This window comes from Ammospiza caudacuta, chromosome 2, assembly GCF_027887145.1.
Source record: "Ammospiza caudacuta isolate bAmmCau1 chromosome 2, bAmmCau1.pri, whole genome shotgun sequence".
NCBI lineage: Eukaryota > Metazoa > Chordata > Aves > Passeriformes > Passerellidae > Ammospiza > Ammospiza caudacuta.
The window spans coordinates 26856209-26873782 of record NC_080594.1 but is presented as its reverse complement, the minus strand read 5'-3'; the positions used below and the strand labels follow the sequence as shown (position 1 = coordinate 26873782).

General features: G+C 46.4%; 1 protein-coding gene across 1 annotated transcript; it reads right to left on the bottom strand.

The window, feature by feature from the left end:
- Positions 1–1198: 1198 nt before the first annotated feature.
- Positions 1199–12532, bottom strand: LOC131554779 (phospholipase A2-like). The gene is made up of 4 exons (XM_058800377.1): positions 12422–12532; positions 9160–9325; positions 4468–4574; positions 1199–1432 (listed from the first exon to the last, which is right to left on the bottom strand). The coding sequence occupies exons 1-4, from the start codon at positions 12462–12464 to the stop codon at positions 1269–1271; spliced, it is 480 nt and encodes a 159-aa protein (XP_058656360.1). The 5' UTR covers positions 12465–12532; the 3' UTR covers positions 1199–1268.
- Between the last annotated feature and the right edge of the window lie 5042 nt (positions 12533–17574).

Genomic DNA, 17574 nt, shown 5'->3' with positions numbered 1-17574 from the left:
AAGCCTGTGGAGCAGTGAGTATATTCTTTTGCAAAGTGTGGGTATGCCTCTAGTAAGCAGAAGTCAGAAATCCTTGCTGACCTTGCAACTGCAATAGCCCAGTGTAACTCTGCTTACCCTGAACACAGCTCAGAAGTGTCTCCAGTGCTGTGATGCAGGAGCATGAGGGATAAGACAACTGGGTTCTAAGCAACCTGGTCTGGTTAAAGGTGTCCCTGCTCATTGCACAGAGATTGAAACTAAATGATCTTTAAAGGCTCCTTCCAACCCAAACTACCCTATGAGTCTATGATTAAAAAAAAAAAAAAAAAAAGCTATTTGGTGACAGGAGAGGTGTTCTCACTGCACCACAGACCAAACCACCAAACCCTCTGTTTCTGCAAAAGCATGATCAGAGCAGAATCTTCTCTTTGCTTCATCATACATGTTACCTGTCACAGAATCACAGGCTGGGTAGGTTGGAAGGGGCACAGAGGATCATCTGGTCCAACCTCCCTGCTCAGGCAGGGTCATTCCAGAGCACATGGCACAGGATTGTGTCCAGACAGGTCTGAAATATCTCCAGTGAGGGACACTCCACAACCTCTCTGAGCAACCTGTTCCAGTGCTCAGTCACCTGCACAGTAAAGAAGTTGTTCCTCCTGTTCAGATAAAACTTCTTGTGCATCAGTTTCTACTCAATGCCTTCTTGTTCCATTGCTTGGCACCACCGAGCAGAGCCTGACACCCTCCCTTCAGTTATTCATAGACACTGATGAGGTCCCCTCTCAGTCATCTCTTCTCAAGGCTGAACAGACCCAGCTCCCTCAGCCTTTCCTCATGAGAGAGATACTCCAGACCCTTAATCACTTTTGCCACCTGTTGTTTCTCCAGCGGGTGTCAGAGTAGTTAAAGTCCCCCACCAGAACCAGGGCCTGTGACTGTGAGGCTGCTTCAAGCTGTCTGTAGAAGACCTCATGCACTTTCTCCTGCATGAGGTGGCCTGTAGCAAACATCCACAACAGTGTTACCTCCATTAGTCTGCCCTTTTTCCCTTACCCATGAGATCTTGACTTGCTTGTTGTCCACCAAAGGCAGAGCTCAATACGTTCCAAGTGCTCTCTCACAGAGAGGAAACTCCACCACCGCACCTTTCTGTCTGTCTCTCCTCCCCATAAATCCTGGACCGATAGAAATGCTCTCACACCATTGTTAGATCTGGAAAATGAGGAAAATTTTTATTCCACTACCTTCAAGTTCAAATTGTTTGAAGAAAGGTCCTGGAAAGACTATTCTGGCCCCCCATATCTGACATGGCAGGTGGGATGCGTCTGTCCACATAAAAAGTCTGGCCAGAGGATGAAGTGAGGATTGTATGGGGCTGCTCCCCAGCACTTGGCTGCTTCTTGGTCACACAGGCACACCATTTTTTCACATCGGTCTGTCAGGTTATCTGCAAAAAAAATGTGAGCTGAGGTTGAGAGATTCTGTATCAAAGGCAAGAAACAGTTTTAGGGGGAAAAGTCCCCGAAAAAAGCAGCCCTTGGGGATCAAAGGCTGGTGGCAGCAGATCAACATGTTGTGTTGTGGGTGGATTTGACCCTCCCCTGCCCTCTCTGTCAACAGATCTGACCTTGACTGTGAGAAAGAGCATCAGAAATTAGCAGCTAAATGTAGATTGGCAATGCTTATAAAAATCTGCTCAGCACAGAGCACTCCCTGCTTCTAGAACTTTGTGAACTATGAGGATTTAATTCAGTAGTCAAAGCTGAAAAGGAAAATTATTTAATCTTAGCCTGAGGTAAAAATATTCCACTGTTCCTCAGTCAGTGAATTTCCCTTCTAACTCCTCCCTCTGCAAAACAGACTGATTTCAAAAGAAAAAAACACTACTTTGAAAGAAGGAGCCTCCCAGAGGGATGTTCAGAAACCTGAGGGTGTCAGAGCACCCACCAGGCATCCTTCACTCTTGCTGTACCAGCTGCTGCTGTCTCTCTCTGATCACAGCAGACGAGCCAAGGAGCTTTGCAGCAGGGCCAGGTACCTGATTTTTATGAGCTAGCAGCTAACAAAGTGATCAAAGTCATACATGGAACTATACAGGAATGCAAATATATGACTACGTGGCTATAAATAACATCAAAGCCACTAGCTTAGAAGGCTACATTGCAAATGACTGAGTTTGGGTTAATGAACCTCATCCCATCTATAGTGGGTTAAATGCAGTTGTTGGGTTAATATTATTTTAAAGCACAGTACCTTGCTTCTTTGAGGCTGCTACCATGGATTATCTAACAGCCACAAAACCCTGCACTAGGCAAAGTTTAATGTGCCAGTGCACTTGGGCTTCACTCCAAAACCAACTGGAATGAGTATAGGAATTTTTCCAGATTTCACTGGACTTTGATGGATCAACCCTGTATCAGAAAAATAAGAAAAGCCCTAGTTTCCTAAGCTGTTCAGAATAATCATGTATTTACTGCTAAAAGTGCTTTAAGGGTCAATGAGGACTTAAGGCCACTCTTCTCTTAGCTACCAGTCTTGCCTGATGCTCTCCTTACCCCTGTGCTACTTGAGCTCTTCCTATGCTGTGCCAGCAACTGTTCCTCAAATGTGAGTACAAAAGTCTGGATTTGTAACATTCGTTCAACAGGAATGTTGTTTTTTTTTTTTTTACCAGACCCCTCAACTAACAGCCTTTTCAATATTCCAGATATCTATTGAATGGAATTTGCCTACAGGTGATGGCATATCTAGACTGAAGAATATAGTTTTGCCAGTTTTTTTCATTTCACAAAGAAAACTACCTAATGGTAGCAGAAAGAGGAGAAATACCAAGTAAAATGAGTTTCTGTTTATTTTACATCAAAATGTCTGTATTTATGGTACAGTGTCAGGCAGCAGGCATCTAATTCCTGTTGCATTGAAATTACAGTGCAAACAGTTCTGCTTATAACACTTCTGGACATCATTACCCTGAGCTCAGCAAGCATGCCTGGAAATTTAATTCTTCATCTCTTTTGTTTGAATGGGATCAGACATTATACCTTCATATCCCAGTAAGACCTGCCAGTGCTGTAGCCTGGGGTAGGAAATTTGCCTTCAAAACACATTTCTATTGTTCCTCCTCACCAGGGATATCAGAGGGAGTGTGGCCTGCTGAGGGCTTGTGGAGAACAGCTGATGGATGCATCAGGTCTTGCCTGGACATCAGTTAAGGAATTAATGACATTTTTTTAACTCATGCTTGTTGGCCAAGTCAGTGCAGCCTGCTGCACTCCTATGTCCACTGCCATGGACTGAATGATACATCTCATATCTGCAACTTGGATTGTTCCTTCACAGCAAAGAGAAACAGGACTTTTCCCCTGTAAAATGACTAGCAGAAAATATCAGTCAGCTATGGAAATATGGCAGGAGGGAGAGCAGTTGTACATTAAAGCAACACATTCCTTTGCCAGGACTTTGTATTTACTAGATTGTTCTGGAACTAGGAAAAGAGCAACTGCAGATGTGCTGTGTCCCATCCCCTATCTGCTGGCAGATCTTCAGCTGCTGGTGAAGCTGAGGATTGCACCAGTAAAATATGGTTTTCTGATAAGGTAGAAATAGTCTTTTAATGTTCCAGCAAGTAACTTTGATGATTATGGGGATAAGTTTTACTCTCACGATTTCTTTTCAAACTTTCAAAGTCTTCTACAATGAATTTTACTACCAGGAGCTTTCTGGAGACTTAAAAGCACAAGTGACAAATTCTAAGACTCAAGTCATCTGGTGTATGTCAAAACAAACTGTGCGAGACACTGACGGGCTGTGACTGTGCAATTCAAACCCTCTTGACTGGGTACCAGCTGTAGAGCTGAGTATAGCCCACACTTGCTGTCTGCCTGAAACACTCGAGAGCATTTGATTCTGCATGGTTCCAAATCCCTGCTGGAACCCCAAGACTTCAGGCTGGAGCCCCAAACGGGGCAGAGGTGCAGGCTGGCATCCTGTTTAACCTATCTTGCAGCCATGCTAAATAGCCTGGCTCTTCCCTAGCAGTGCTTAAGGGTAGTAAAAAGTGGACAGCCCTGCTGGAGGGGGGGCCAGAACTGCAATGGAAAGAGCACCCCTGAAGACCCACAGCTGTGGGAAGAGGCATGCTTAATGCCAGTGAGCAGAAAGTCTCCAGAGTCATCTGCATCCCTGTCAAACTGGGATGGTTTGGGAGCTCCATGGCCCCCAGTCCTGCTCCTCAGCCTGGGTGGATCTCAGGTTACCTGGAATGGACTGTGCTGGGGCTCAGCTTTCCTCCCAGCTCCTGGCAAGGAGCAGGGAGGGAGCTTGGAAGAGAATGGACACTGCCTAAAGCAGCTTTGAAACCAGCTTGGCAAGCACAAACCTGCCTCTGGGGCCTCCAAAGCTCTGTGGTCAGCCTGCTGCATGCAGAGGAGGGAGGGAGGGAAGGAGGGAGGGAGCCCAGGACAGGAGCCAGCCTTTCCTTACCGCACCGCACGGTGTTCTGCTCACACGCCCACTGGTAGCGCTGCACCTTGGGGTTGCAGCCTTCCTTCTCTGCCGTGTCATAGCAGCAGTCATGCCTGTGGCAGCACCTGGGAGACACAGAAAGAGAGAGAATGGGCGTCCTCCTGCATCCTGCCTGTTGGCACAGGCTTCAGGGGAGCTTTGCTCACACACAGCTCATGACAGCAATGTTCACCCCGGCCTGTCAGTAAATCATCTGTTGATGGTGCAAGTATCCTGGCATCTCTGGGAAGGCTCGCTTGTCTCAGGAGCTCATTAATGCCATATTTGCTCCCATGACCACTGCGCTTCTTCCTCTGAGCTTTTGCCCTTGTGAAAGCATCTGTGGTCAAGACACGGTAATCTGGCTGAAAAGGAGCAGAAGTGTTCCTATAAGTTGTGCTACTGTGGTGTAGGGGCCTGAGTAAATATATGTATTGTAAACATATGTATGGCAGTAAAAGATCTCTGTATTGTATTGCCCTGATTCTAGTTATTGTAAATGGGCTGCAACTGTGATGTGCTTAATTGGGCAGCAGCTGTAGCCTGTGGAGGTAGCTGGGATAAAAGGGGGTGAGGCATTCAGAGAGGGTCAGAGAGGAGCCCTGGCAGAGAAGCAACAACAACACTGCTGTGAAGATTACAATATTGTGGCTCACTGGCTTAGGCTTAGACCCATCCCAAAACTTGAAATTGGAGTGTTTCTTGCCTTCCTCAGTATCACCAAGAAACTTAGTCTCTTCAGTTCACCTGCCATGTGCTCCTTGGCACATAAAAGTTCTGAGGGCAGGCTACAAATTAATTAGTCTCAATGGTGAAATTCATATGAGTTAACTTAAGAACCTTAAAAACCATCTACATCTAAGGCATTCACCTATCTTCTCTCTATGCACATCTGCACCACAGTTCACTTTTTCGTGCTGCAGAGATCTAACACAGTGTGAAAAGCATCAGATTTGAAAAATGCAGTTGTGTTTCACTGACCAGAGAGGGAATGAGGAGGAATAGCTCAGCTGATGACATCTGTACTATGGACTAGTCAGTGAGATCATTCTCACTGTCAATTACTTCTGAATTTATGGAAAATTTGACCTCACTTGAATTTTATTCTTGTAATTTAGGGATTCAAATTCCACCAAGAAAAGATTCAGCACTTAAAGATGTTCTCTGCTGAATAACAAAGGTTGTTTCAGCAAGGATGCAAGGTCAGAGGCTGGAGCCAGAGAACAGTGATCTCCTGTATTTCCAGAAGACATCCCTGCAAGAACTGACTCTACAGAGAAACCACTCTACTAACTGGGAAAAATTGAGGCAGGCTGATTTAACATAAAAACCCCAAAGCTGCAGCAAAGCCTAATCCATCCTCAGGGGAATGATAGGTAGCAGAGCAGGCCCATCCCTAGTGTCTCATATATGGGACACTGAGCACCGGAGGCTGTGGTGGAGGGGAGTGCCAGCTATAGAAACCAAAGGTCTCTGAGGTCTGGGGCGTGAGTCAGTAGCCAAATTGATGAGTCAGCGATGGGGGAGTATGGGGAAGAAGAACAATGTGAAGATAGACGAGCAGAGGGAGGTGTTAGGGCCCTGTGTACCAAGGGAAAGAAATTGCACTTTATGAAGAGCCAGAAGGAACAAAGAGAAAGAGAGGTAGGAGAAGTGAGGACAGATACTGTAGGGGGCAAAAGATTTTCTGTGAATCAGGCAAGGACAAGCAAATGAGCACTGAATTTGCACTAGCAAATGGTGTTCTAGCTAGCAGTGAGAACTTGCTGCTCCTTATCTGGCTTGGCAAAACTAGGGGAAGTCACATAAGCTCTGCAGAACCACAGGGTCTGGGCCATAATTCTGCCTCCCCTTACAGCATTCCTCCTGATGATCCCCACAGCTGCAGCAGGGTAACAGGTAGCTTACTCCAACACAAAGCTCCTAATTTACAAACATCTGAAAGAACTGTCAAGGCATGAAGACTAAGGAATGCTATTGTTGTCCTTTGCCACCTTCAGACGGTCCCCTCCGGTCCCCCTCTGCTGCACCTGGGTCAGAGTGGTGCTAAGCTTTTAATGACCTGCTAACATTCGGTTACAGCAACACAAACAGAGGCAGCCAGCAGCACTGGTCGTCATCAGCGATGGCAAACAAACACAACTGTGTCACCTGGGTACTCAACAACCTGCTGGTCACGGCTGGACTACGAGACAGCCCTGGTGGCTACAGGCAGCTCCGGCCGGCCCGCAGGGATCAGCTGGCCAGAGCCCTGCTGTTGAGCAAATGCCAGTGAGGTAGGAATTTGTCACGTTGTGTTTGTCACACCAACAGCATCCTCACTGCTGTGTGTCTTTTGCTTTAACCTTGCGACAGAGGAGAGATCTTACTCTTCCCTACGAGTTGGCCAGGATTTAACAGTTGGATGCAATGATCACAGAGATCTTTGCCAGCCTTAAGGATCCTGTGACTTAGATGAGTCATGGATGCACCCTGCCTTTCGTGGTGTTTTCAGGGAAGTGCTGAGCACCCTTAGGTCCTGCTTTACAACCTAGGTGCTGCAGCAATCCAGGGGAACAGAAAGGAGAAACAAATCGATTGAGTCTATGTGGAAGAAACGTCATTATGCCTTGAAGTGATGGAACTGTGAGAGTGGAAGAGTGGAACAAAAGGGAAAAGGTAATTTGTGACAACACCACATCAAAGTCAGTATGTGGAATAAACCTTATAAAAGGATTATCCACTCAATGGCTTTTTTTTCTTTTTCACATAAAAGAGAGGTGCTTAGAAGCACTCTAGCCCTGTCTAGACAGATTGACTGAATTACACACAAGAAAATTACTCCTTTTGTAAGGATCTCTGTGAAAACCTAGAAGGTCAAGGAGGTGAATAATTTTCAAACAGTATTTGTCACTCACAGCCAGTAGTTTTGCCACCCTTTCCTTTTTAGAATGGCAAATAGGGAAAATAATGTGGTCAGTTTGACAGGTGTGGGGTACTCAAGCACTCTAATCGTTGCAGTAGTTCTTAGTAACAGATATCAATATTTCTCTTACAAACAGAAGATGGAAATTTTTAGGCCTAAATCTAGTGTGGCATTGCTGATTCGTCCTAGCTAAGAACCTAAATAAAACTTTTAAGTTTTTCTACAGCAGCCAAGCATTGCAGCTAAAGAATAACAATGAATGTACTTAGAGAATCAAGCTTCCCTTTTACAAACTATCTGATATTTTGAGGCATTTCCACTTGCAAAGTCTCATTTTCTGCCTTTAGGATAAAATCCTAAAATACTCCATGCAATTTAAACAACAGCAGAAACACTGGCTGGCGAACATGTGGCCATCTTTTACTCTTTCTTTTTCAGGAGTGATGACTTCTTGCATCTCCTAGGGTCACATAAATTTGGATGTCACTCTATGGAAAACAGCTTTTAAGTCACTCTGCGTAGCCCTTCAATAAAAGCAGTGCTCCAAAGTAGTGAAGTAATGTTTTACTTTCAAAGCTTTATTATGAAATTTGTTAAAGGATAACAGAAATAATTAAACACCCTACATACGCTGCTGTAGATAAGTGCTGTGATAAGGAGGTCAGGAGATATTACTGCAGTTACTCATCGTTTGTGAGGCCCATATTGACTGTTTCATAGATGAAATATTTCACAGACAAATAAAGGGACATGATGAGAGGGCTTTGGGAGTGAAACATCTCACTGCATTAATGAAGACAGCTCCATTAGTCTTCTCATTCATGCCCACAGAGATCCTTAGCTTTGACACCTTTTCTTCCTTCACTCCCCCCTTTTTTCTGTCATTCTAATTCAGCAAAATCTGGTTTTGCAGCAACCTGCAATGTCTCCAGCATCAAGGTATTCTGGAAAGCTCAGTTTCCTTCCTAGTGAGCTGCAGACTGCCTTCACCCCTGCTAAAAGCAGAGCTTGCTTACTAGTAGCACCTGGTCTGGAGACTGTAGATAGACTTGTGTGCTTTGACTTTGATATTTCAAACCTGGCGAGATTGCAGATACCAGGCTCAGAGCAACAAGAGTCCACTATCCTCAGCTTTACTCTCATTTACTCTCTTATGCTCATTGCACAGTACAGGAAAGAAGCCTTTGATGGCATGCAATACCTCCAACACTTGTGGGGAGTAACAAGGCCAACATCTTCCCCACTAACAAGGAAAAGGAGAAATAGCACCATGCTCTCCCTTATTGTTCTGCCTTGATTCAGTGGGAACTAACAGCCAATTAGGGCAACAGGTTTGATTACTCCTTGCAACTATATGGATTTCTTCAAGAGGATAAACAGTGATATTTGCATCACTTCCATTTTAAGGATTTAGGTGAAATAACCCTCCAAATACCTTGGATTACACTCCTTTCGTCAGGCAGAGTGTGCTCTCTATGAAAAAACAAACAGCTATTTCCAAAAATTACATCCTGGTTTCTCCTTTGCCCTCTACCCCACATATTACAAGGTCCTAAGAGCTTTGGTATCATCCAGAAGGAGGTTAAGCCCTCATTCAAATCCCAAATGATACATGGGTCATCACTCCCAAATCCCCAGTATGTTCATATATACTAAGCTCCCTGCCCACAAGGCAGCAAATGTGTCAGTGGAGTCACAGCAGCACAAACAGAGAAAAGTAGGGAGATCTGCACTGCTTCTGGACACGTAGCCAAGGTTTCTCTTACCAGTCTGTTTTATCTTTAGGCCAACCTCGTCCTCCCAGTCCACAGTAGCACCCATAGCCAATATATGCCAAGGGAGACCGTCCTGTGCCACACGTTATGGCTCCAGCCAGTTCAATGATTCCTCGAGTGTGCAGTGAATGAGACTTTCCCAGAGCACCTTTCCAAACTGCAAAGACAGGACACGGTTACACAAAAGGATTAAACATCCTCCTACTGATCTTCCTACAGTCCTTAAAAGGAGATGGTTGGGGGCAGCCCTGACAATCTAACTAGTCATGACATTCAGCTGGCCAAAGGTAGTCTCGCAGGGAGCTTTGCCTGTGTCTGGAATAATCAAAAGCTGGATGCAGGAATGCCCAAGCATGCTACTTCTTCCACAGGAGCTCAGTTCAAGCAGGACTTGTTAGTTCTGGTGTGCTAGTGTGTGATTGCAGCTGTGTTGCACCCGGGAGCAGTGTGTGGCTGTGCTCATCACGGAGCCCAAGCTGACAAGCTCTGCAGGGTCTGTGCCAGCACCATGGAGGCCCTCTGTGCTTCACTGCACACCAGAGCTCCCAAACCTGGGACAGTTTTCCAGCTATGCTATGCTCCTGACTGGGACATGAAGCCCCAGACTACAGCCAGGCAACCAGACCTAACCAGGACTCTGTGGAAAGAAATGAAGTTTCTATGTTGCTCAAGATTTCTTACATTATCCAAGTTTCCCTATTATTCAGGATCTTTTAACCCATTTTCCAGGTGGCAAAACATACTGATAATCCTATTAATCTGCATAGAGGGACGGCTACATGCCCCTGAGCCTGTAGAGTACATACTTTGTCAAGGACAAAGTGCCTCCATTAGCCAAGATGCATGTACAGCCACTTTCTCTTGGGACTCTGGAAGTGATGGCAACACTTGTATCCGCTTCCATTATTATGTTCCACCTAAGTCGTAACAGGTGGGCCCCATTAATTTGGGGAAAAAAGGAGAAAGGAGCTCTGTGTCAGCTGGAGTGTGTGGATGGCCACCCAAACCAGTCTGGAGATTTTTGAGTTACAAGTCTTTTGATCAGTCTCGTGATTTCGCATGTTAATTTGGATCTTTTTTAGAAGCCACAGGCTCATTCTTGCAGTAGCTGTTATGGAAACCAAGAGTACCCTGCCCCTAATACTCAAACCACTGTGATGCTCAGTCACAAATGTTGCTCTTATCCTGCTATAGAGACAAACAGGAGCATTTCATGCCTGGATTTACTGAAGGACCAAATGCACTTTGCACTGCTCTATTGGTAGGATCAAAATCCTCAGCCCGAAAGCCTGACCCGTCTGCTCATCCCACCCATGCACAGCCACTCCAAAATCAAACAGGGGCTTTCCAGCATGCTTGGATGGAGAGGGAGGTGACTCCTGGGAGCTGGGAACTGGACACTGAAGTTGCTTTGCCACCTGCCCCTGGCTATTGCAGCATGCTTGACCTCTTCAAAGTGTTGTGCAAACACGGGCTAATTAATCCTCTAAACCACCCAAGGACTCAATACTATTATTAAAACAGTTGCTTTCCTTTTAAAACCTAGCCTCTAATCCCCCTGCTTGGGCCTCTTCCCACATCTCCTGGGCCAGCTTGCCCTCCGAGCCCAATCCAAATGCCAGTGAAGACAAGGAGGGTCTCTCCCCACGAAGGACAAGGAAGGGCTTTTCTCCCTCTCCCAGCCTGACCCCCCAGTAGGAGAGGGTGCCACCATTTTCACCCCAGGGACCCACACCTCAGGCTGTCCAGCATAGCCTCAGTCTGCTCCCTGGGGCATTCCTCAGGGATTAAATGCACATTCCTGAAAAAGTAAGCTCGCTCAGCTAAACACTACTTGAGTGTTCAGGTTTCGTGCTAAAAACACATTGGATGGCTTTTAATGAGAACTAAAGAGACCACTTATTTTCCTTGTCTAAACAGCAAGGCTCCAGAGTTAGAAGGGGGCTTTGCTCTCAGGGAAAATCACAAGTAGTGAGCTGCTTTGGCTTTGGGGGTATAAATCATGATTTTTCAACCTGTTCCAGTTTGCTGACCCTGAAAATATTCCAGTGGAGACAAAAACGTCTTTGTAGGAATCCCAGCCTTCTGACAAACGGCTTGACTTCGTTTTTAGCTCTTTCATTGGCCTCTTAAGCCAGCACTGCTGGGCCTTTTGGCCACTGGCTGAAAATGGTTGAGGCTGCTGTAAGGTAACTTTACCTCACCCAGAAGAAGAAAGGCCATTCTTCTTTTGGGGATATCTCTGGAGATCAAGGAACTGTAATTACAGTGCAGAGTTGCTATGAAAGTGGAGAGAGCGCCCCAAAGGAAATTGAGTCCAAAAGACTCAATTAGTGTGCTTAGGGCTGTGTGTTCTGCAAGAGGCGTCCAGGCAGCCTCTGATGTTCCTGTTCTTTGAAAGCTGTCTGGGTTTTGAGCCAGCAGTGCGCTGCTGCAACTGAGAGGTCAGCCCTAGCAAGTACATTTTTAATATTCAGGTGCACAGCTAATAACTTGACCAAGAACTGAAATTGCTTTCTCTATGCTAGGCAGCTGAGCCAACACAGCCAGGAAAGCCTTGAAAAAGTTGGAGTCTCCACAGCAGCCTGCTCCTAGCCAAATGTCCCGTTAGCAGCATGTCCAATCATTAGTTAAACTACTAATGGACCACCTTAGAGAAGAACATACCTGCAGAGAGGTGAGCAGAGGTGAATCTGACAATTTAGCACTATTTCCTGCTTAAACTGGCAGCCTTTGCTGTAAATGGAGGTAGGAGGTTGTTTTTTTTTTCTTTTAAAACTCTACTGCAGGTATAACCTCAGATGTGCCAGTTTAGAGTTTTGTTGCCTTTGTCTGTAGGGACTTTATGTTAGTGGCCATTTATGGCTTTTATAAACAGAATTTTAAAATCTATTTTAAATTCAGATGTTATGAAAACTGCTCACTCCATGGACACTGGTATAAAAGGAAGGTATTTCAACGGAACACGGACACTAACAGCTCTGTAGCAGAAAACTACTAAAAAAGAAGATGATCTGTGTTTATACAGGTTATGCAAATCATAGCTGGGGCTGGGAAGTGAGGCAGGCAGGCAGCTCACTTACACTGTCCCTCACTGTAAAGCTGAAGATTGCCTAGTGACACTTTTTCCCCTCACTTGGCCGCATCACACGGCGGTCCTGGCACGAAGCAGGCAAAGCTGATGGCGCAGGGAGAGGCTGTGCCCGGGCAGGGGCGGCACGGCAGGGCTGAGGGACCGAGGGGTGCTACTCACCTGCCTGAAGCAGCGCCAGAAGCAGCAGCCGGCGGGGGCCCATGGGCAGATCGCTCCCACGCTCGGGTACTCCGGGGATCAGCGCCTAGCCGTGCTGCCAGGCGAGCCGAGGTGTGGTTGTGCTGAACAAGCCTGCCGGGCTGCTGCCCCGGGCTTTATATGCACATGGCTCTGCGCCCGCCTGCCGTGGCACGGCCTCTCCTGCGATGCCCCCGAGCCCAGCGCGGCCCGGCCCCGCGGCGGGAGCGCAGGGCGAGGCCTGGCCCTGTTTGCCCAGCATCGCCTCGGGCAGGAGCGAGGGAGGGGCTGCTGCCAGGGCATTAGGCCGGGAGGCTCCGGGACAGCCCGAGAGCCAGGCACTAAGCCGGGCTCCTTTAAGCTGTTTGCTTACAGACCCTGCGTAACCTCTGAGAAGCTGCGGCAAAGCGAAGCCTTCAACCGGGCTTTCTGTGGCTTGGGCTCGCTGCTGTGGCATTCCCTTGGCAAGGATTTTGTCCTTTTATAGATCACTTCCCAGGGTATTTTTTTATAAATTATTTTATTTTAAGACTGATTATTTTCATGTTTAAAAAAGAAAAGACAAAACTATAAAAATCCAACAGAAAGAATACTGTTAAATGCAGGTGCCTAATTATAAACTGACCAAAAGAGCTAATTCGGCCCCACGCTGAGGGATAAATACCCCCTTGGCCTGTTGCTGCACCTGACTAACACCAATAGATTTCTTGAAGACTCGTCAGTATGCGGCTGCCAGAGACAGCAGGAGACCAGCAGCTGGGTCCAGCCCTGGGGCTCTGGTCACAGCAGGCACCCAAATCCAGAGGTGGCCTCCCTGTCACACAGCCTCTGCCTGTATGAGGTCACAGGCAATGTGGGCAGGAGGAATGGCCACACTTATTTTGTCTTTGGGCTTGAAACAGCTTTTAAACTCCTTCCTTCCTTGGTACAGCAGCCACTTGACTTGTTGGGGTCTGAGCATCTGCCCCTTCCCTGGTGTGGGCACCGTGGGCTGCTCTGCTGGAGTGGAACAGGAGGGGAAGGGGGCTGCTTGCCCCTTCTTGGGTACAGCCCAGGGCTATAATAGCAACACTCCTTGCCTGAGTGTTCCTTGCTAAAGCTGTGTTTCCCTTCTGAATGGCAGGGGTTTAAATATTTGCTTGCTACACATTGGTAGTGAATCAAAGTTCATCAGCAAGTCGTTTATGCAGCTCCCTTCTGCTGAGACCTGCCCCAGTACAGCTGCTGTCACTCTTTGCCAAGCAAGTTTTCAAGATACAGTACATCCTGGGAGATGCCCTGTGGTACAGGGCAAACAAGACAGCAGGATTGAGTAAATCTCATTACAATTACCAGCCTGAAATTTCCACCAGCACCCCAGTGATGGACCATGTGCTGGCAGTAGGGGTGGAGGGAGGGCAGTGTGAGCACAACACGCACCCTGCGCTGCTCCCTGCCCTGCACTACCTCAGAGGGGCTCAGGAGAAGCTGCAAAGCTTCTGCCCTTCGAAGCCCCCTTCAATAACCATTTATTCAAGTCATAATGCCAAATCACATAGAATCGCAGAATCATAGAATGGTTTGGGTTGGGAGGGACCTTAAAAATCGTTTGAAACCCCTGCAATGGGCAGAGACACCTTCTACTCAAACAAGTTGCTTCAAGTGTCATCCAGTCTCACCTTTAATGATTCCATGAATGGGGCATCCACATCTCTGAGCAAACCTGTCCCAGTACCTCAGCACACTCACAGAAAAGGATTTCTTCCTAATATCTAATCCAAACCTGTCACAATTGGACACAAAATAAAATGACACACATGCTGGAACCTCCAAGGTGAAAAAAGAAGGGCAGTTTATTTTCAGCCTTGATATATACAGAATTTGAAAAGTGACCCTGGATTGCAGGATGAAATTGCTACCTCTCCAATGACACTGGTCAAACCAACAGTCCAATGACACCGGTCAAACCAACAGTCCATCAATTTTCTCTTCCTCCAGAAAAGAATGCAAAACAATCATTATTTACATGAAAGTGTGCCTGAGAAACTCCATTACAAAAATGTAAACAACAGAAGGCTTAGAAGAACTTAGAAGAACAGGGCAACACAAACCTACTCATTTTCATTTAAACGCCATTGCCCCTTGTCCTGTCACTACAAGCCCTTGTAAAAAGTCCTTTTCCAGTTCTCTTGCAGCCCCGTTTAGATACTGGAAGGCTGCTATAAGACCTCCAGGAGCCTTTTTTCCCCATGATGAGCAGCCCCAGCACTCTGTCTTCGTAGGAGAGAGGGGTGCTCCTGCCCCCAGATCACCTTCATGGCCCTCCCTGCCTCGCTCCAGCAGGCTCACAGCATTCTTGTGCTGGATGCAACACCTCATGTGGGGTCCCACCAAACTGGAGCAGAGGGGAGGATCACCTGCCTCACCCTGCTGGCACACTGCTTGGGATGCAGCCCAGGATGCAGCTGGCATTCAGGGCTGGGAGTGCTCATTGCTGGGTCATGTGGAGCTCCTCATCCACCAATGGCCCCAGGTCCTTCCCAGGGCTCTTCCTGAGCCGTTCCCCACCCAGCCTGAGTTTGTGCTCAGGGCTGCTGTGTGTGGGAGCTGTTGCTGGCAAACATTTGACCTTGAGAATGAGAGTTTGCGGAAAGAGGATGCTGGAGGAAGATGCGCTGTGATCAAAGGCTCTACGGACACAGGAGAAGTGCAACAAAGGCAGGCTTTGAAACACCATCTGGGGTCGGGCTGAACTACACCCTGTTAGAGTAAACTCCACCCCTGACAGGTACCTGGCTGGCCCAGTTCTTAACTGGGGACCAGAGGGAATTGCGAGGAACCTTTGCAGATGCTTTACAGGATTCCTGGGGTCCCCAAGTCCAGAGGAACTGTCGCCAAAAGTATCTATTCTGGTAGATATTTTGCTTTATTTACTTTGGATTTATCAGAATAATTTGGATTTACAAAGACACTTAATCTTTTTCTTCCAAAGCCTTGATGATTTATAAACCTGATCAAAAAAGACATGAAGTTTTAGATCTCAAATTAATTTTATTTGTTATGTTCTCACAGCACCCCAAATAACAGATTAGTTTTTTGCCCCCCATTCAGCATCAAATACAAAATAAAGAAATAGAGACTCCTGTCATAGCCAAATGTATCTTCAATTTTGGAAGAAGACTTCTTCAGGGTATTAGGAAGGGATGCCCAAATTCAACCTTAAAATGCAAAGCAGAGTTAATATATCATATATCCTCATGGTTGTTTCACACCACTGACTGGTCAAGTTTGTTAATCTGTGCAGGTACTGATTACTGTTGCCTAAATTAATTAGCATATTTTTTAAGTAGCATTAAATGCTAATCATGTTCTTACTATGTTACAACAAATACACTGGGATCATGAGGGCATTTCTAGTACTGTTTAGGGAAATAAAATTAATTCTCCAATCCCACCTGTTCATGTGAATTTTGCATGTCACCTGTTTGAGGTCCACTCTCACTAGTAGCAAGAGGCAGCACATGAGAGTGTTGGATGTCACCTCATCAAACTCAGACTCACACTACTGTCTGTCCCAAACTGCATGCAAAATAAACTTACTTTGAGCCTCAGGTCACTTGTGTGGGGCAATTGATCCGCGCTGCTGGGGGGCTGTTTCTTCAGATAAGCTGGCTCTGCTGAAAACAGTTCCCTTGGTGTGTACCGCCAAACCAGCTGGCCCTCAGGGATGGTGGCAGTGCATACTCTTGGGCTTGTTGTTGAAAAACAGTATTTGGGAAAAGTCTTCAGTTGAAGGGGAGTGTAAGGAATCCACAGTTTTATATAAGGCTTACCCAACGAAGTTCAAACTATCAGATCTTCTTGTAGACGATGGGCTGTCCTTCATCCCCGAGAGGCTGTGCTTCCTCAAATGAAATACCCAGCCACCACTGTGGATGTTGCCACCAACCTCAAGAGGACATCTCTGTTCAGCACCAGAAGAATCAATGGTGCTTTTGCTGTCCAGGCCAAAGGGTTTTCCTTGATTTCCAAGATTCCTTGAGAGGCAGAGGACTCTTTCTTGCAGTACCATGAGCATTAGAATTCCCTATAGGATCTGCCCCTGCAAAGACCAGGAGACTGAAGACTGGAGGATACAGAATGACTGTTTGGGTAGTCAGAATTAGAAGAGAAAATCAGTTCTAAAGAGGAGCACACTCCATCCAGCTGGAGGAAGAAAGTAAATCTAAGAATGCCATGTGACTTCTGGTGACATAACCAGTTACAGAGTTAACAGAGTAACATAAAAAGTAAATAGTCTTGCTTAATATTGTCTTGGATGGAAGGTCTGCACATATTTTAGTGCTGATAAAGCCCATTCAGTCTTTAATGAGGAAAGACATTATTATTATTGTTGTTATTATTATTATTATTATTATTATTATTATTATTATTATTATTATTATTATTATTATTATTATTATTATTATTATTTCCAGTTTCTAAGTTAGCCCCAAAACAATTTCTAGAAGTGCCTCCTGGTTTGAGGGCATCTAGTATGCATCTCCTTGAGTTTCACTGCTGCTGTGTGATGGTCTCCTCTTGATGGTGTCATTTCTGAATAGTGAAGCTGGATGGCTCCAGCCTGCAGCACCCTCTCAAAGTCAGTGCCTGCTTTTGTCTATAATCACACATCCCCCTTTGGTGAAGGTGAAAGGCCACCTCTCTCAAGATTTCACTGTCACAGTTGTCTCCCAGCAGTCTCAGAAGGCTCTGAGCTGACTGTGGGGGACCTTCCCCTCTGAAGTAATTTCTACATGTGTTGTTCCCCTTTTGCACACTTTCTTGCCCTCCTCCCATGAAGGAGTGGACCTCATGGTCTGCATGTATAACCTGCTGGAGTGGAAGGCAGGTGGAGCTGACAGGGGTCAGGAAATGAAGGGAGTTGAAGCAGGAGAGTAATATGATATGCTGAGGGAGCAGCAGCTTCTTCCTTGTCAGCACTGGGGAATGTGAGGCAAACCCTGTGGGCTGTGTGCTAGAGAAGAGCTACACCACCCCAGCAGGCTGCCTTGCCACCCTCACGGCTGCCTCCATCCAGCCCTCCTGAGGGTCTGTGACCACACAAGGTCCATTCATTTCACACGACACACAGAGTTGCATCCCTTCACACATTC

Excerpts from the sequence above, each read along its gene's own strand:
- LOC131554779 (XM_058800377.1), bottom strand. The coding sequence starts at position 12,464 with ATGGGCCCCCGCCGGCTGCTGCTTCTGGCGCTGCTTCAGGCAG. Across the intron at positions 4,575-9,159 it reads CCTAAAGATAAAACAGACTG|GTGCTGCCACAGGCATGACT; the intron begins GTAAGAGAAACC and ends TGTGTCTCCCAG. Across the intron at positions 1,433-4,467 it reads GCAGAACACCGTGCGGTGCG|ATAACCTGACAGACCGATGT; the intron begins GTAAGGAAAGGC and ends TTTTTTTTGCAG.